Source organism: Anthonomus grandis, chromosome 12 (genome assembly GCF_022605725.1).
Source record: "Anthonomus grandis grandis chromosome 12, icAntGran1.3, whole genome shotgun sequence".
NCBI classification, from domain to species: Eukaryota; Metazoa; Arthropoda; class Insecta; order Coleoptera; family Curculionidae; genus Anthonomus; species Anthonomus grandis.
The window spans coordinates 4,918,779-4,936,465 of NC_065557.1; the positions used below are offsets into that span (position 1 = coordinate 4,918,779).

The window sequence follows — 17,687 nt, forward strand, 5'->3', positions numbered from 1 at the left end:
GTCGACATGGTGTGTTTTGCAGATGATACCGCAATAATGATTAAGGAAAAGTCTTGGAAGGATGTAAAGGCTGTTGCGGAGTCTTCAATGAAAAAAATCAAAACAAAAAACACTAAACTCAGAAAAGTCAAGCTTTTTATGCTTTTCTGTAGAATCACATTACACGAAAACGACTGTGGCATAACTGAATGTTCTTGCACCCAGCAAATAAAAAGGCAGACCAAGGTTAAATATTTAGGTGTTATTTTGGATGAAAATCTAAAGTGGCACCACCATGTTGAGTATATTTCCACTCGAGTTCGGAAACTTATTTATAAATTTCGTCGATTAAGACAATTATTTATCGAAAAAAAAGACCCTTTCGACCATTTATCAAGCTCTGGTTGAATCAATTATAAACTATTGCATAACAGTATGGGGCGGAACAAGTAAGACCATCCTGAAACTTCTTATGATTACCCAAAAATATGTTCTGAAGGTAATGTTTAACAAACCAAAATTGTATTCCTCGGATATTTTAATTAGAGAAGCTAGATTCGGCAAGTAAATCAAATTTACTTGAAAGCAATGGTTAGGCTTCTGTATAAGAATCCACACTACTTGCATTTCATATCTCACAATCAGAACACTAGACAAGCTTTAAATAAGAATGTAACTATCCCAAAGACCACAAAAACTAAATGTCAAAAAACTTAGAACTCAGAAATAAACCTTATAACAAAATTAAAAGTAGAATCCACGACTGGATATTAGATGATAACGTCACTTGGTTAGTATGATACACATAGTACTGTTTATTTTTCTTCCTGTTTTTTTCCCTTTCTTTCCCCTAATTTAATTAAATCTATTTTATTTTTTGAATCACTTTTGTTTATATATTATTTTCTTAAAAATTATTTTTATTTTAATTAATTAATTTTGATAGATAGGAAATGCACACTCAGTATTTTTAAAATACCATTGTGCATTGGGTATTCTTAGCGCTTAAGCAGTTGTTATTTTGTAATGTTATAATGTATGAATGTACTATCTGCTGAATATACAGGGTGTCCGAAAAGTCAACGATAATACCGAAGGGGTTGATGCAGCAACTCATAAGCACCCAGAAAAACATAAAATGACATTAGTAAAAAATCGATGGTTTTCGAGATATTGGCACTTTAGTGGAAGTCACCAAAATTCTACTCTTGGATCAGATTTTCGATTGTCACGCCTTAAATATAACGGCCAAAAAATTTAATAAGATATCTATTCTAAAATAAAGTATTACTTATTTTTATTTTTTAAACTTTGAATTTGATCGCTCATACTGGACCAAAAAAATTGTACGGCAATCTGGCTAATACCTTAAAAACTTTGCTCATTTAATCTACTTTTTAAAATTACCTAAATGTTTTTTTAACAGTTTACTATTATTGTGTTATAGTAAAAAATAACCCTAATTCACCTTATGATATCATTGTAAAAAAATTAAACAAATTTTTAAGTTATGTTTAAAATGTTTTTATTTAACTTAAGAATTAAAAAAATCAAGGTAATTCTTATCACCATAGCAATAAACAATAAACATTTTTGGAATTTAGTTTGTTTACAGTATTCCATGAACTAAATACTTTTTTGCTTGTATCCTAACGTTTCTGTTACCTTTTGCTTTGGATTTGTTTTTGAATTCATTTTCCTGTGGACTGTGTTCTTTCAGCTGTTTGTTTTATTGGTTAATCATTTATTATGCCCTTACCGTATACCGCCCAAGAATATGCAAACATGCATCTCATTTATGGTGAATGCAGAGGAAATGCTGTAGCAGCATTTAATCTTTATCAAGAAAGATATCCGAATTTGGCCCGATATCCTGACTATCGTGTATTTATTAATGTTCACCGCTCATATTCCGAAGGCAGAATGCCCCATGCTCCTGTTCGAGAGGGAAGACCTCGTATTGATTATGTTGATCAAGTTTTAGAAGAAATTGAAAATGATCCGACTACTTCTGCAGGAGCAATCGAAAAAAGAACAGGGATACCGAAATCGGTAGTAAATGACATCACTAGGCGATTTCAATATCACCCTTATCATGTTCAACGAGTGCAAAGCCTACTGCCACGAGACTACGAACCACGCCTACAATTTTGCCGCAGAATGTTGCAAAAAAATCAAGAGGATCCGAATTTTTTAAATAATATACTGTGGTCGGATGAGAGTACATTCAAAAAGGATGAACATGCACAATTTGCACACTTATGCGTTGGAAAATCCCCACTCTATTCGAGAAGAAAGGTCACAGTACCGATTTAAAGTACATTTGTGGACCGGTATCTTGAACGGACGTGTAATTGGCCCATTCGAATTACCAGAAAATTTGAACTGGCAGGCTTATTTAGATTTTTGTCGAAACAATCTACCAATTCTTTTAGAAGATGTTCCTTTGGCCAGTCGCCGAATAATGTGGTTCCAAAATGATGGTTGCCCGGCACATTATGCCCATGAAGTTTGTGGGTATTTAAACCAAACATACCCCAACAGATGGATCGGCCGACTTGGTCCAATTTTATGGCCTCCCAGGTCTCCAGACCTAAACTCCCTCGATTTTTTTTACTGGGATTGCATAAAAGAAAAGGTTTATGAAAGACCAATAAATAATATTGCTGAATTACGGCAGCGAATAAATGATGCAGCCCAAGATCTTAACGCTGCCAGGAATGCAAAATGGATCAATAGGTCATTTATTAAAAGATGCCACGTCTGCATTCGCGTTGGTGGTAGACAGTTCGAACATATTATTTGATTTTTACTTTTTTTTTTAAGTTAAATAAAAATATTTTTTGAACATAACATAATTATAAATTTGTTTTATTTTTTTCATAAGGTAGATTAGGTTTATCTTTCACTCTATCACAATAACAGTAAAGCTTTTTTTTTTAAATATATTGGGTAATTTTAAAATTAAATTAAATAAGCAAACTTTTTAAGGTATTAGCCGGGTTGCCGTACAATGTTTCGGTCTAGTATGAGCGGTCAAATTCAAAGTTTAAAAAATAAAAATAAGTAATACTTTATTTTAGAATAGATTTCTTATTAAATTTTTTGGTCGTTTAGTTTAGTGTTTGTCTTTGATCAGTAAAATGGCTATTCAGTGTTGCATAGCTAAAAAGAGATTCTAAAAAATATCTATTTTTAAGGCGTGACAATCGAAAATCTGATTCAAGAGTAGGATTTTGGTGACTTCCACTAAAGTGCCAATATCTCGAAAACCATCGATTTTTTACTAAGGTCATTTTATGTTTTTCTGGGTGCTTATAAGTTGCTCCATCAGCCCCTTCAGTATTATCGTTGACTTTCCGGACACCCTATATATTATTATTATTATTATTATTTGAAAAAGTGCTACTTGAATTGTCTAGATTGCTTAAAATTTAAATTGCTTTCAAAACTGGGATTTTTACTTAAGCACATTGTGCATTATAACTTTGTTCACACAATTTGCATGTAACTATATTGCATATAACATAGATTTTGAACTTGCTATAAAATTATCGAGCGCACACATATTATATAGATGACATCGCCTTATGAACTGAACGATTTTAGGTGGGCCCTGCCGGAACAAATGGCCCAGGCGGGTTTTTACCATGAACCGAACTCCTCGGGAGACGACCGGGCGATGTGTTTCACTTGTTCGGTTTGTCTGGTCAGCTGGGAGAGATCGGACGAGCCCTGGGGCGAGCACGAAAGACACTCGCCCACTTGTCCCTTTGTTGCCGGCGAATATACGCAGAACGTGCCCATGTCGGTTACTAAAGCCACTGGTAAGTGCAAATTTAATCATCTTATACCGAATGATCTAGATTTTTAGTTTAGAAATTTTAATCACGTCAAAAATAAGCCCTAGTTTGCCAGAAACTGAATATTTTTAGACCAAAAAATGATACTGACACTGGTTTAAATAAAAAGTAACCTCGGTGCCAATGCTAATGAAGCATTTCTTAGAAGTCTGTCATTTTAAAGTACACATACAAACTACTGTATACTTAGGGACCTAGATGTAAGGAAAATTATGATTGTAATGTTGATATTAATTTTGTAAACTGATTGCTTTAATATATGAAGTGTTTTCAGAAAAAATGTATCTAAACCGTAAAGCCTCGATTTTTATAACAGCTTCACAGAGTTCTAATTAATTTGTCCAAAGTTTCCTGAGGTATTTTGTGCTACTTCTTGGATGATCCTCCACAAGTATTCTTTTGATGTGGGACATGATTTTCGCACTTGTCTATCCAGTTCATCCCACAGTAATTCGATAGGACTGACGTCCGGTGATTGTGGGGGCCATACCATAACTTTCAAAAGATGTTGCCTTTGTAATTGACCTAAATATTGCTTGCACAATTTCGACGTGTGCTTGGGGTCATTGTCATGTTGAAAGATGAAGTTTTCCCCAATTATTCGAGTACCAGAAGGACGTACATTGTCGCTTAAAATTGTTTTGTAACCCTCTTTTCGAAGAATTCGCTCTATTCTAATTAGATCGCCCACTGCAGATCCTCCGAAACAACCCCACATCATCACCGATATTGAGGCCACCGTACAGTTCTCAGCGACCCTTTCATTGGCATAACGGCGAACAAAAACTCACCTCTTCGTTCCAAAAACCTCGATTTTCGACTCGTCACTCCCGAGAACTTTCTTCCCGTCATCAATGGTCCATTCTTTGTGTGATTGGGCCCACTCAAGTCTTTTCTTCTTATTAACATCCTTCAGTAGCGGTTTTGATACAGCTAAACGTCCTTTAAGACCCGCATTATAAAGTCGCCGTTTTACTGTCAAAATACTGACTTTAAAATCCTCCTTTGGACTTCCCGATCGAGGTTTGTTGCTAATAGTCCCTTCTCTCGTGAATTTCCTAACATTATAATCGACACTCCGACTTCGAATTCCCAAATCCGTCGAAATTTGACGGTTAGTCTTTTCCGCCTCATGAAGTCCAATGATAATACCTTTTGTTTCTACCGATAACTCTTTTGTTTTAGCCATTTTAAAGAATATTGAAAAACCTGCAAAGAAACGGTGACAATCGTCAATTAGCAAGCGAAATTATTTACCAATGTTACACAAAATCAATTCTTAAAGACTAAACACCTTTAAATGTTTCAAATTTTATCGGAAACGAGCTGTAAACCGATTAGTTTTTTAGAAGAAGTGCATATTTTCACTACATTTTTTGTTATTTGCAAGACTATTTTTTAATACTTAGTGTTTTTCAACGAACCATAGTTGATAGGTCTGCTGTTTAAGCATATATGCAATTTACAAAAGAGATACAATCTAAATATAAGTATAAAGAAAAGATTTTTGTATCTAATTTAAAATATTAAAAAGAATAAATGGTGGGCAAATACTTTTGAGTGGCAGTGTAAGTAACTGACTTTTCTGATAAAGCTGTTTAAAGGACTGGTGATTACTAATTTAAAGTTATTTTCAGTCATAAAAGTTGAACATGTGATTAAAATTTCTTGGTTAAGATTTGGACCCCTTTATATTTAATAAAGTGATAACTTTATTACAAAGGCGTATACTTTACTTTTTTTTTTGTGTGTAGCTCCAGCTATAGACGCCACTTTCCTTGGTAACCCGGTGCAAATCCTCGGATGCAGCACCGTACCCAAACTGTTTCCCACTTGTACAAAGGACGGACTCATATCAGTATTCGATATTTTAGGCAAAATTAAACGTATTTACTCGTTTTACGTTACGCAGTTCGACACGCATATTTTGGAGAAGTTTAACCAAGATTTCGGGGTGGCCGGACTGTGGATCGACGAACGTATGTAGTCTCCCTTACTACAGAACGATTTTTGAGGTGTTCACTTATTTATTTTTTTGTTAGGAAAAGGGTCAGTTGATAAAAAAGTGACCGCCCTGGCTATTGTGAGCGATAAATCAAGCGTGAACCCCTTGAGACCCGCAGTCGTGTGCGGGATTACCATATCTAGGACACTAGGAAAATCTGCTCAAGGTAAGAGGGGGGAGTGTGAATAAAAGACATTATAAAGGATAACTAAAAAGGTCTTGATTAGACTCTAAATCGAACCCAATCATTTCCCTTAAGGTACCATAATGGGTGATTTTAATATAGATTTTTTTTTTAATGTATGATAATCCTTCTATTATTTATTGATAGCTAACTGGTAATTCGTCCTCCTTCCTAGATTTCTTTTTTACGAACTATAATAATATTGTTAATAAAGGAGTTTTCGATTGTCAATTTTCGGATCATTTTGGAATTTTCTATCAATTTAGTAATTAAACCTAAGTAATTTTCTTTTCGAGCGTTAAAAAACATAGAACCTTTAAGGTTTTAAACTGATCTTGAAAAAATTGTGTTTTTATTTAATTGTATAATTACCCTTTTTGATAAAGATGCACCTCTAAAAACTAAACGTCTACAAAAAAGAAAATACTCTCCATGTAATTTTTTTACAAAATTTAAAAAATAAAGATACAAATTGACATCTAAATGGATAAAGTATTATAAGCAAGTACGTAACTATTCAAACTGCGATAAACGCTGCGAAGCGAGCATACTATAAAATAAAATTTCAAGGTTAATATATTAAGGAGAAGTGGCAGAAATTAAATAAAACTCATTAATAATTAAATCATTTCTCACAGTATGAAAAATGTTAATGAAAATGAAATTGTTAATTGTGGTCTATATATGATAAATTTTAACTGGACTGTTCATAAATACTTAAGTATTTTTACCATAGATCACGAATTTACAGTCCATATTAACGTACGAGGTATAGTTGAGGAGCAACATTTCAAATCGCATTTTGTCCAAAAAATACTTTTTTGGGTATTGACGAAAAACGATTTTCTTTTAATCCCTGCTATATATTTTTACACATCGAGTTGTTTTGATAGAAAGTTTAAAGCATGAAAGTTTAAAGCATGATCAAAAAACAAGAGCGAAGAAAGGGGGACTTTAAATTCCCAGTCTTGTCCAAATCTTGCACAAAGCAGCTTTCGCACATCAGTTTTCTTTTCTTCTTTGATGTTATTTACCAGTGGTATGTTACAGCGATCCTGCATATCCCTTATTAAAGTTTGGCCTCGTTTTGTTATTGCCATTGGGTGCTTCGAAGCGTCGTCAAACATATAGGTGGGCTCAAGTTTTATCTTAATATCAACGTAGCTGTTTTTTATAATTTTTTGTAAAAATATTCTTTTCATGTCACTAATTCCATCATTTTTTTTCAGTATTTCTTTGAGATCTTTGTAGTTTTTAAGGAACCAGTCTTCGCCTAAAACCCTGACAATTCCGTATTGTTGGTAAATTTTGATATAAACTATGGGGCTCAACACCTCTTCAGTTTTTCGTAGATGTTTCTCAACTCGACCGAATACCCTGTCAGCAGGTAAATAGGAGTGGCCGCGAACTGGGAAATATATTACTATCTGTTTTATGTTTCTTGGGGACTTTTTATGTAGCCAGTATGTTAAGGCATGGATGACGTGTTGGTTTTTGTTTTGGCCTGTGCAGTCGTTCGCAAAAAGCCTAATTTGCGTTACCGAATCTTCAATATGTACTTTTTCTAAAAAGTCTATCAAATCTGAAGAAATTTCTTGAGCACCTCTTGCAGCTTGTGTCTTGTTCCAGACATAAAAATGTCGGTTTTTATTTGCAACATCAGTCACACAAAAAGAGTAAAATGAAATTTGTCTGGAATAGAAAGCCTCACCAATACTGACTTTGGGAATTGCTTGCACTTGTTGCAAGTCAAACACGTAAGTTATGCTCGCTTCTGGGATTTGCTTCATCAAAGTATGGAAAGCTTTAGCTCTCTTTTTGTGAATTACGATGTTTGAAATTAAACCTTCTTTGATAACACCATTTTCACAAAACTGAATTTCACTTTTAAGTCTAGCGCAATAGCTACAGGTATCGGAAGCGGGAGAGCAAAACCGTAGATTAAACTTTGTCTCAAAAATTTTTACGAAAAACGTTTTTTTTTACTTTCAACTCGTCTTCAACGGTAGTATGATAAAGGTGAAAAAGTCGATTTATGTTCAAAGATGAATGCAAGTAAAGTCGACGGCTTTTATTTCGTGCATAATGACTTTCGCAACCTCGCAAATTTGAAATAAACTCGTACACTTGGTTTCTTTTTGCAGAAAATTTCCGAAGTTTATGATCCCCTCCTCGTTTCTCTACGATACCGATTCCAGATAAAATTCCATCAGCAATTGTGTTTAGTTTTTGCTGACCGACCCCAAACAACTTAGCAAAAAACTTGGAGCATACAGGTAGTCTTTGTTTTTCTGTAGATATCAAGAAATATTTAACTGCAACGCGATGTGGCTTGTTTTTTCTCACCTCACCACGAACTCGGCTGCGTTTTGGTTGAGCAACATCCATTAAAAAGGACTTTCTTTTATCTTGCTCGTTTCTGTCTGGTTTATAAAAAACTTTTCTCTTTGCTTTTGCTAGGATGCTTCTTGAAATACTGAGACAGTTAAATTTTCCTTCTCTGTGGAGGCAGGGTGGTTGAAAATTAAGCAACAAAGGGTCAGGGTCTTGATATTTATAAAAAATAAGTATAGGTGTGAATATTTTTTATTGTAACAAACGAGCAATACTTACTTAGCTCTTCTCATAATCCATTTCCCTTTTTGTCTTTTGTCGTTGCCTTTTCTTTGACCCTTCATTATAGTATACACAATAACACTGTTATCGAGGTTTTCCATTATAACGCACTTTAGCAACTACACTTTCTAGTTCCTAAATATTTTATTTAAAGAATGTAACTGGACAATATACACCTGTTCCACTGCAGAAATTTACTGAATTGCAGGTTATAACAAACAAAACTAACACAACACTGACTTTATATATCAGCTATTTTGTTCGAGACAGCGCCTTCTAGTGGCGAAATAACATAATGCGTTTTGATTCGACTACATCTGTGGACAAAATGCATTTTAATGTGAACCCTATACTTTGCACGTCGATTACACAGTGACATAATGCCGTTTGAAACGTTTCATTTTTACAGGATTGTAGAACACAATAATTAATTTGCAAATCCGCTTCAAGCTCAATTTTGTCCAATTTGGACAAAAGGTGTTTTGAAAAGTTGCTCCTTAGTTAATTTGTTTTTATTAAATTAAATTGCAAAATTATTATTTTTTTGCAAATAAACTGTTTAAATGTATTTTATGAAAAAAACGCAGACTACTTTTTTGAAAATTTTCACTTTTCAAAAAAAAAACTGCAACAGTTCTTATGATAAACTGTGAGAAATAGAAAATGCAGAAGAAACTTTTGTTGCTGCATGCGAATTTAAATTTTTGTGCATTTAAATGTTAAACTTTATTTATGAAAAAAAAAGGTTTATTTAAAATTAATTGCTATACTAAACATTTTAGTTGCAAGATCGTTATTCAAACAGTATAGTACATTCATTTTTATTGTTCCTTTTTAAAACCTTTACAATTATCTTCTATTTATTTATACACATCTTATACCAGAAGGTATAAATGAAGAGCAATTAAATTATTTAATTGAAACCCAGCAAATTGAAATGGGGCAACAAGAGAGAAAGATTGTGAAGGTTTCAAAATGAAATAATTCGTTATTTTAACCCGTTACCATAGATTTTTATTTGCTTCATTTTTAATTTTTCTAAAGCCAATAACTTTGCAATGTTTTTTTATAAAGGATTTTACGAGTAATAAATTACGATTTTATTTGGGTATATGAAAGTTTTTAAATAGGTATCAGAATTGTCTCCTCAGTCCAAAAGTTACTAAGAAGAACTGCAGATCAAAAACCACATTCAACGAATGATAATTTGGCAGTATTTAATCAGTAGTAGCTTACAAATAAAAAAAATTAGAGGTTCAATTGATTGAATTAAAATGATCTTACCTCCTTAATAGTTAAAAACATAAAAAAATACTTAGAAAATAGTATTTTCCAAGTAAAAAATTGATATTTTTCAGTTATAAGTTACTATATTGTTTTTGTAGTATATAGTCTGCCACTTTCATTAAACTACAAAATGGCTTAAAAATGGAAACAAAAAACTCTTAAAATAAATAAAAGTTAACTCAAAAATAAAGGCTTCATTCTTTTCACGATGCGCACTTGCATCCGTCTGTTTCGATTAGATTTTTATGTTTTAATGCAATGGAAAACAGTAGATTCTGTTCCCTCATAGTAAAATTTACGGACCTTTTCCACTTATTTCCATCTTAATTGTAAACTTTTTAATTAATAATGATGAAATTGCAAAAAGAAAAAATGGGAAAAATGCTTATCAGTTCTATAACATGGCATAAATAATAAATATAGCTAAACAACACCAAAATACGTAAATAAAATGCTATGGTGTCATGTTGTACAATGGGCTGATAAAAGACCCATAGTAAAAATTTGGTACAATGGTGCCTGTGCAAATAATTTTGAATTAACAGTCCCTTAAATTTTAAGGGTCTGTTTGTTAATGGTCACTTAAGAAAAAGCCGATGCAAACGGCTGTAAATATATCTTATCACAGGTGTTTTTATTATAAAATTTTAAAAAACCGTAGCTTCGTTATGGTTATTAAAAAATTTCTGACTGAATTACATCATTTGAATCTTCGAAGAAATAACGTTTCGATTTCCCAAACATTCTCAATTCTTTAAACGATCATTTTCCTACAGTATTGCTGGATAATTTAATTTTTTTGATATCGACTTTACTTTAACTGTTACATACTTTAGTTAATGTATTTAGAAGACATATATTTACACTGCTGTTTGATGGTCGGTAAAAAGCGTCTAGAACCTTATGCCGGGCATAGATTTTGCTTTTTGATTTAGTTTTATTTGTGTTGATTAAAAAAGGTTAAAAATAAATGTTACATGTTTTACACATTGATGCTTGAGTGTTAAAGAGCAGAACCTACTATAAGCAGAAATTTGAATCTGCTGGCTAAAATTAAGGCCTTTTATTTACTCATTTAATTTTTTTGTTCTAAATGAAACTTTGTAAGTATTTTTGAATTGAGTAAATAGAAAACCATTTATTAATATTATTATTATTTTAAACAGTTTTACAAATCTCCCTATCTTTTTTTTTAACAGAAAACAGTAACATTTTTACCACTGAGCAACCGCAACCCGAGCTCGATCAACCGCGCGCCACACCCGTTTCGGAAATACCAGATCATCATCAGGACCGTCGCCGTCTCTACCTCGTCGTCTACGATTTCACCTACAGCAAGGAAAACGAGGAGGGATCGGGGGGCGAGAGCGACAAAGAGAAAAAACAACATCAGGAAGGTAAAAAGAGTGATACGGTCGCGGAGTTAGAGAATCAGTTACAGCAGCTCGATGATTGTGTCGTGTTCGATCCGCTGTCGAACATCCTCGACACAATCACGCCCGGCGAAATGAGCAACAACGAAGATTATTCGTTGCTCAAAGAGCTGACGTCATTTTACAAAACGTTCATTCCAGGTGAAGAGTAGTTTTATTAGGCGGTCTTTAGACTTTCGGTCTGCGGTAGGTCGATATTTTTCAGTTTAATGGGGGGGGATTTTGGGTGACGATTGTGGGATTCCCGGAGGGAAAAAAGTCGGATTTTCGTTTATATATCATCCTTGTCTTTATTTATGAATTAGAGGGTATGGGAACAAAGTGATGTTTTTCTTGTATAATTGGACAAGTTAAAAGAGAAAAACACTATTTCCAAACGATCCAAACACTATTAAGAAAACCAGACGGTGATATAGAAATAGGTGGAAAAGTCAGATTCTCATTTATGTATCCTTGTCTCAGTTTATAAATTAGATGAGTCGAAAGGATAACTATTAGGGACCGACCGATAACGATATATTTTTATTTAAAAAGCAATGTTTAGATTAGACTTTAAAATAGTACATACCGAAACGTGGATCCACTACTACACTTAAAGTTACAAACACACAAACTTATGATCCATGAGTTTTATAAGACACTGAACAATTTATCCAAAAGTTCAAGAGTGACTTTTGTCAAGGGTTTTTTACTGGAAATTGGTAATTTATTTACTGAAGCTCCATTTAACATGAGAAGAAACAACATGGGCAAAGTTGTGCCTGGTGTGCATCAAAGTTGTGCAAAGTTTCCACTGAAAATGGTAACATCTTAATAATATGGTGCCGTTGACATTTTGTCAAGTAAATATTTAAATCTATTAAAAACAGTCTAGAAGAATACCACAGCGGAAGTAAAAACGGCTTCATATGCCTGGAATATATAAAAAATAACTCTAAATGCCTGGTACATGTAAAACAAGGCTATGTACACTTGGACACGTACAAAAATTACTTCAAATGCCTGGAAAATACACAAAATTACTTTAGATGCTCGGGACACATAGAAAACTAAGTTCAAATGCCTGGAATAGAATTGAAAGTTTCACCAAAAGTTTGATTGACATACAAAATGCCTGAAATATATTAAAAAAATGACTAAATACTTGGATGGTGTAACGAAGGACTGGATATGTCTGGACACGTACGAAAATGCCTTCAAATGCCTGGAAGACATACAAAATTACTTTAGATGCCCGGGAAGCATAGAGAACTAAGCAAGAGATCTTAAGCTCACTCTTGTTTAGGTACTTTGCCTGGGAAAGATACTCAAGGGAACTTAAATAATAATCATTCCAGGCACGTAGACTGAATCTTAAACAGGAGATACTGTAGATGTCTGAAAGTCTTAAAAAAATGACATTAAGAGCCTGGAATATACAAAATACGAGCACAAGTACTTCATTCTATTGTAAAAAGGGACAATCAACGACTCAATTACCTGTTACTCGGGTGTCCTCTTGTCCTCAAAAGGAATCTCAGAATTGAAAATACACACAACCGCAATGTCTAGGGATAATTTAGAATTTTCTTAATTTTTTTTTAATTTGTTAAAATTTTATTTACTTGCTATAAATATAAAAATATCTAGACTTTATCCTTATTTTAGACTGCTTAAACCACACTGTACATTTTTCTACTTAATTTATTTATCTCAAATAAATAAACAAATACACATATCGTTATTTATTGTCTTGAATTCTTTTACCAAAAAAAAGTGTTTGCGTTTTTTTGGAAAAAAGTTTGTTCATAGAGCTCAGTATAGTTCTTGCTAACCATGCAGCGCAGACATTTAACGAGAGAAGAAATGATACGAGCGGTGGGCCTTTTAGATGGTGGTATGACGCAAGCACAGGTTGCAGTGAACATGGGCACTACTCAAAGCGTAATTTCACGCTTATATGCACGGTATCGAGAAGAAGGCGATGTGGCGGAAAGGCATAGAGGTCGCTTACGTATTACAACCCCTCTACAGGACCGCTTTTTACACTTAAATGCTCGAAGACGCCCCACTGTAACAGCACCAGAATTGCAAATCATGCTACAGCAAGTGCATAACGTTGAGGTTTCAGCCGATACTGTACGCCGACGTTTGCATGAAAACAACCTACGTAGTCGTCGGCCTTTAAGGGTGCAACCGTTGTCCTGGGGTAATCGAGGAGTACGACTTTTGTGGGCGGAAGAACATTTGTTGTGGCAAAATGAAAGTTGGGCAAATGTGCTGTTCACTGATGAGTCTCGGTTTGGAATTTACCCCGACTCAAGAAGAGTTCGCATGTGGAGAGAGCCTGGAAACGCAAACCGCCTGTGCAATGTCCAGGAAGTGCATTCTTTTCGTGGCGGAACCATCATGGTTTGGGGAGGCATTAGTATTGGAGGAAGAACAGACCTCATTTTATTAGAAAACTTTTTAACTGGCAGATTATACGTGGATCAGATACTGGCACCTGTTGTTATTCCGTATGCAGCAGCAATTGGTCAAACCTTTGTTTACATGCACGACAATGCCAGACCACACACTTCAAGGGTTGCTAGAGAGTTTCTAGAAATGAATAATATCGATGTCTTACCATGGCCACCTCAATCCCCGGACCTAAACCCCATTGAACACATGTGGGATATGCTTCAAAGAAGAGTTCTTCGTATGGAAAGACCAAGAGACAATAGAAGAACTTTGTTTCTGACACTTCAAGAAGCCTGGAATGAGATACCCCAAGATGATATTGATCATTTAATTCTAAGCATGCCCAGACGATGTCAAGCAGTTGTGAACAGTCGTGGAGGTCATACAAGTTATTGAATATTGTTTTTGTTTATTTTTTGTTAATTTAAAATTAAGAATTAAATTTTTGTAAAACCTAGTTTCTCAACAACTTTAATTTTTTTGCATTTTTTTAGAAAAAATATAAATTATTTAAAATTTTTTGGGTTTTTTTATTACCTTATAAACTACTCTTAAACTTGCAAATAAATTTAAAAAAAAAAATCGTATTAAAAAATATATATACAAATTTATTCAAAATATCCCTAGACATTGCGGTTGTGTGTACCTGTAATCTCTAATTGTCAACAAATTCAATCGTTATTTTTATAACAGTTTTCATTTTTATTATGAAATACTGAAAAAATATTGACTATCGAGACCGTTAAAGTTCGCATCAACTTCTGCTTGGTTTTTTGTTTATTGCACTATTATTTGAGCACATAAATTCTTCTTTTTTAATTTTTTTTTGAAGGGAGGACAATGTCAATTTGATGGTAGTTCTATGTAATATAAAAATTATGAGGTTTCTGCATTTTTGAAATATTTTTATGAGTACTTTATATTAGATGTTTCAACCCTGTAAACCTCTTGGCTATAAGCATTTGGGTTTTAATTTTTGTTTCAAAAATTTAAAGGTTAATATTTCAATTTTTATAACTTTCGGTAAAAAACGCTGAAATAAGTGTCCAATGATTTTATTAGAAGACTCTTTCTTCGAATGTTCAATCTTCTAACGCTGCTGGTTTTTGAGATATGACCAATTGGTCTTTGGCCGCTTTTTTTTTAATTCTTAACTTCAAAGACCGATATTTCAATTTTTATAATGCTATACTATGCTAAATTAGCTGTCCAAGGATTTTATTAGAAGATTCTATATTACAATTTTCAAAACCCGAACCATGTTGGTTTTTCAGATATGATCAGTTAGTCCTTGGTCGCATTTAAACAAATTAAAATCCCGATATTTTAATTTTTATCCTTTTCTGTAAAAAACGCTGAAATAGCTGTCGAATGATTATATTAGAAGACTTTATTTTCTAATTTCCAACCTTCTAACCCTTCTGGTTTTTGAGATATGACTAGTTGGTCATTTTCCGAATTTTTTTTATTTATTTTTAACTTTAAATGCTGATATTTCAACGTTTATAGCTTTCTCTAAAAAACGCTGAAATAGGGGTCAAATAATTTAATTAGAAGAATCTATGTTCTAATTTTCAACTCATAAACCCTTCCGGTTTTTGGGATATGACCAATTGCTCGTTGTCCGAATTTTTTTTATTTGGTTTTAAATTTAAAAGCCGATATTTCAGTTTTTATACCTTTCTGTACAAAATGCTGAAATAGGTGTAGAATGATTTCATTAGATTAGAAGAATCTATGTTCCAGTGTTCAACCCTTTAACCCTGCTGGTTTTTGAGATACGACCAGTTAGTAACGAACATCTTTTTTTCCAATTTTCATCAATTTTTCCAAAAAAAAAGCGCTGAAATGTCTATTCAACAATTGTTTTTCATCAATCATCATCAATTTTCCACCTTAGCATAAACTTTTTTAACTTTCAAGCCTAATGCACCTTCTTCCACGCTCAAGCTGAAAGAGTCATCTTCTGACTTCAACCGATACTTTTTAGGTGAAACCGACGCAGTATTCCTTCCACCATCCACCACCCCTGCACTACCACCGACCGCCAACACAAACCCCTCGACTACACCAGGGAAAAAACCCTTCCAGCACACGGGCCCCAGACTGTTAAGCCTCGAAAAGAACAATTTCACGGTAGACTCCTCGCCTACGCCGTATTTCCAAACACCCAACAATTACATCCATTACACCACCTACATCGAGGGTTCGCTACTATTAGACCCGACCAATAACGAACCCACGACCATTTCCGATCACATCGTCGAACTGAAAAACAACCAATCGAACAAGAAACTAAACTACTCGAGGGCGGTCCAGTGCGTCTCTTTGCCGCCCATTTGTACCCAGTACCACGACTTGGAGATAATCAGTATTTTACCGTTACACGACGGCGAACATTTATTGGTGACCGTGTGCAGCGAAACCGAAAATATCAGTTTCCTAATCGTGTATTCGTTGGAATTGAAACGTGAAGGGGGCGGCAAAGTGGTGAAGGTGCGGGAGGAATTGGTGGCGTTCAAGCAGTTGCCGCCCAAAGAAAAACCGACCGAGGTCGGTCTTTTGCCTGCCCTCAGTAAATTCGGGAAGTGTGAGGGCGGCGAGGCGGGTGGACACGGGAACGCCGTTCTGGTTTGCGTAGATGGAGCGGTCAGGATCGTTGACTTGGTGCTGTTGAAGACGATCGGGATGGCCCGTATTGAGAATGAAAAGTTCGTCTCGGCTGCTTATTGTAACAGTAAGTGTTCGAATTTAAAATAGTTTATTTGTCACGGGTGTCAAAGATCAATGAAGAAAATATGAGGCTATCTATGAGTGCAAAAACGGACTAACCCCAATATTATTAAGTGCTAAAAAGATAGGCTTAAAAAAATACGAAAATGTAAGTGCGCAAATCCCTTTTAAAAGGACATTTTTGTACTTCGAATTAATTGAATGTTCTTAAGTGTTACTTAAATTTGCGGAATTTGTTTTAAATTTTTGGATATGGCTAATATTCGATTTTTCTATGTGGGTTAGTCCACTCTGCATTTAAAATAGATTGGGTTTTTTAATGGGTTACTATAACTTAAGCTATAATAAGTTTTACGTCAAAAACTTTATTACTCGTATTGTCACGGGAATAAATAAAAAAATAGAAACTTTATTTTTTTATTAAGTAGGTTATAGTTATTAAATAGGTAAAGTTTCTTCTTCCTCAATTGGGCCAATTACTTCACCTCCAGTTGCTTGAGCGGATGACCTCAGATTTTTATAAAAATTTCGGTATATAGGAGGGATGAATTTCATTAACTCAAGGAGATCTTTCTTTTTAGCGTCATTAATGGCATTACTATTTGGGTATAAAAGGGGCAGATCCTTAATTTCCTTGGAAACAGATTTCCTTTTATTAAGATCTACTGTGTTATAATAAACCTCTTCATTATTTGAGTATTTATACTGAATAGTATTGGGAAAATCTTTTCTAAACCTTAACCATTGGATTTTGAGCCTTTTCTGTTTATTATGTTACTTTCAGCATGTCTTATGACTGTATCCCAGTCTTTAAGGTATAAAGATATGTGGGTGGAATTCCTTTTCTTTTTCTAAGATTCCGAAATCTTGGTCGCATGGTAAATAGGAATGGCATAAATAATGGCGATGCAGTAATATACTTACATATCAATGACATTTTTATATTATGATTCTGACCACCGCATTGGTCAGAATACATAATAAGTCCCTTCGATGTAACAAAGTTTTTTATGTAATATAAAATACAAGATCCCACCTCTTGCAGCTCCCTGGAAGTAATACTTTCATCCCATACAAACATGAACGAATTATTGATTGCCATTTCATGTATAATAAAGCAGTAAGTCCATAACCAAATGCCTGTG

At 34.0% G+C, this 17,687-nt stretch overlaps 1 protein-coding gene across 3 annotated transcripts in view; it reads left to right on the plus strand.

The window, feature by feature from the left end:
* Positions 1 to 17,687, plus strand: part of LOC126743427 (baculoviral IAP repeat-containing protein 6) — a 117,489-nt gene that overhangs the window by 7,704 nt on the left and 92,098 nt on the right. For 2 of the 3 annotated variants that reach the window (XM_050450523.1, XM_050450524.1), the window contains exons 5-9: positions 3,589 to 3,806; positions 5,597 to 5,821; positions 5,885 to 6,013; positions 11,134 to 11,508; positions 15,800 to 16,546. In XM_050450523.1, the coding sequence (XP_050306480.1) occupies positions 3,589 to 3,806; positions 5,597 to 5,821; positions 5,885 to 6,013; positions 11,134 to 11,508; positions 15,800 to 16,546 (1,694 nt within the window). The remainder of the gene's footprint in view (positions 1 to 3,588; positions 3,807 to 5,596; positions 5,822 to 5,884; positions 6,014 to 11,133; positions 11,509 to 15,799; positions 16,547 to 17,687) is intronic. The other variant, XM_050450525.1, reaches the window with a different exon arrangement.